This window comes from Entamoeba dispar, genomic scaffold (assembly GCF_000209125.1).
Source record: "Entamoeba dispar SAW760 scf_1105229460511 genomic scaffold, whole genome shotgun sequence".
NCBI lineage: Eukaryota > Evosea > Mastigamoebida > Endamoebidae > Entamoeba > Entamoeba dispar.
In genome coordinates, this window is record NW_001854229.1 from 1,187 (window position 1) to 2,743 (window position 1,557).

The window sequence follows — 1,557 nt, forward strand, 5'->3', positions numbered from 1 at the left end:
TTCATCTCTTTTAGATGAGCTTTTCTAGAATCACTATAACGGTGAGAATGATGTCTATCATCTCGTGATGTACTTCTAGATGATGGACTTTCAGAAGAATGATAATGACGATGGTAATGATGTCGTCTTTCATATGAATCACTTCTTGATCTAGAAGAATGTCCTCTTCTATGAGAAGATCTATGACGAGAATAACTCCTTCCTCTTCTTCTTGAAGATGATTTTTGTTGTTTATGATATCCACTACAATCAATTAATTATTAATATAAAATATAAGTATATTTAATAACAAACAATTTATAGTTTTTGTCTGATACTTTTGATTGTAATCCTCTATCCCATTTCAATATAATTGGTCGTCCTTCTAATTCTTTTCCTTGTAACCTATAATATTATTTCATTATTCTTTTTTTTCATATATTAATAATTCTGTCATTACAATGTTTATTAATTATTATCAATAACAAACTTATTCTTTATTTCCAATGCTTGTTCATGAGTTTCAAATGCCACAAAACCAAACCCTTTTGTTTTCCCTGTATTTTTATCTATAACTATAGTGATTTTACATTCATCACATTGAATGAAATTCTTTACATCTTTTTCTGTACTTGAATAAGGAATATTTCCAATATAAAGATTAGTGTATTCATTATCATCTTGATCAGTTTTATCTCCCATATGAAATCTAACAAATCTTCTATTTAAGTTCTCTTTTTTGTTTTTTTTTGGTTTTAAAAACATTTTAGAATATTGAAAAGTATATTTCAATACTTTTAGAATCTAACATTCATTCAATAATATTTCTTTGAATTTCATTGATTCTTGATTATAATAAAAGTAATAAACAGAATATAATAAAAATAAACCATGTAAAGTTAAACTCTTAATGCTTGAATTTGATTGCCAACAGAAGCACAAACCCATTCTGGATATAATGTTGCCCATACTATGTTATTTACTTCAGCTTCAGCTTCATATTGTAATACTTGAGGATCAGCTCCTTCAGCAATAGGTGCAATATCCCAAATAAGAGCTTTATGATCATCACTTGCAGAACATAATTGTGTAGCTTTATTAGGTGCCCAAGAAATAGCATTAACACTATTTCTATGAACTTTTAGTTGAGTATAAGGAATAGCAGGTTGACGAACATCAATAATAATTACTTTATCACTATCCATAGCAAATGTAGCTATGAAATTTGGATCAAATTTATTCCATTGAAGTCGTAATAAAGGAACAAGACCTTGTGATTCATATAAAATAGTTGAATGTTCTAATGAACGTAAATCAAACATTCTTAATGATCCATCACCACCTACTGTTCCAAAAATATCAGGATTAGCTGCAAATGAAACATCAAAAACTTCTTTATCATGTGCAATTAATTTTTTTACTAATTGACCAGTTTCTACTGACCAAACTGAACAAGTAGTATCAATTGAACATGAACATACACGATCAATATTAATTGTATTCCAATCAAATGATGTAGATGGTGAAAAAGTTTCTGTTGATGAATTTAATGTTGTTTTACATTTTAAATTAGATGAA

At 27.6% G+C, this 1,557-nt stretch overlaps 2 protein-coding genes across 2 annotated transcripts in view, besides 2 other annotated features; both read right to left on the reverse strand.

The window, feature by feature from the left end:
- The window catches only part of EDI_217110 (ribonucleoprotein, chloroplast, putative), a gene marked incomplete at both ends in the record, with an annotated part of 886 nt that extends 142 nt beyond the window's left edge, over positions 1-744 (reverse strand). Inside the window, 3 exons of the mRNA XM_001733322.1 lie at positions 1-243; positions 295-384; positions 470-744. The exon at positions 1-243 is cut by the window's left edge and continues 142 nt beyond it. Of these exons, the coding sequence (XP_001733374.1) occupies positions 1-243; positions 295-384; positions 470-744 (608 nt within the window). The remainder of the gene's footprint in view (positions 244-294; positions 385-469) is intronic.
- Positions 252-289: a sequence feature (AT_rich).
- Positions 386-429: a sequence feature (AT_rich).
- A 134-nt stretch (positions 745-878) lies between the features above and the next one.
- EDI_217220 (WD repeat-containing protein, putative) overlaps positions 879-1,557 on the reverse strand; it is a gene marked incomplete at both ends in the record, with an annotated part of 1,272 nt that continues 593 nt past the window's right edge. The window contains one exon of the mRNA XM_001737293.1: positions 879-1,513. Within this exon, the coding sequence (XP_001737345.1) occupies positions 879-1,513 (635 nt within the window). The remainder of the gene's footprint in view (positions 1,514-1,557) is intronic.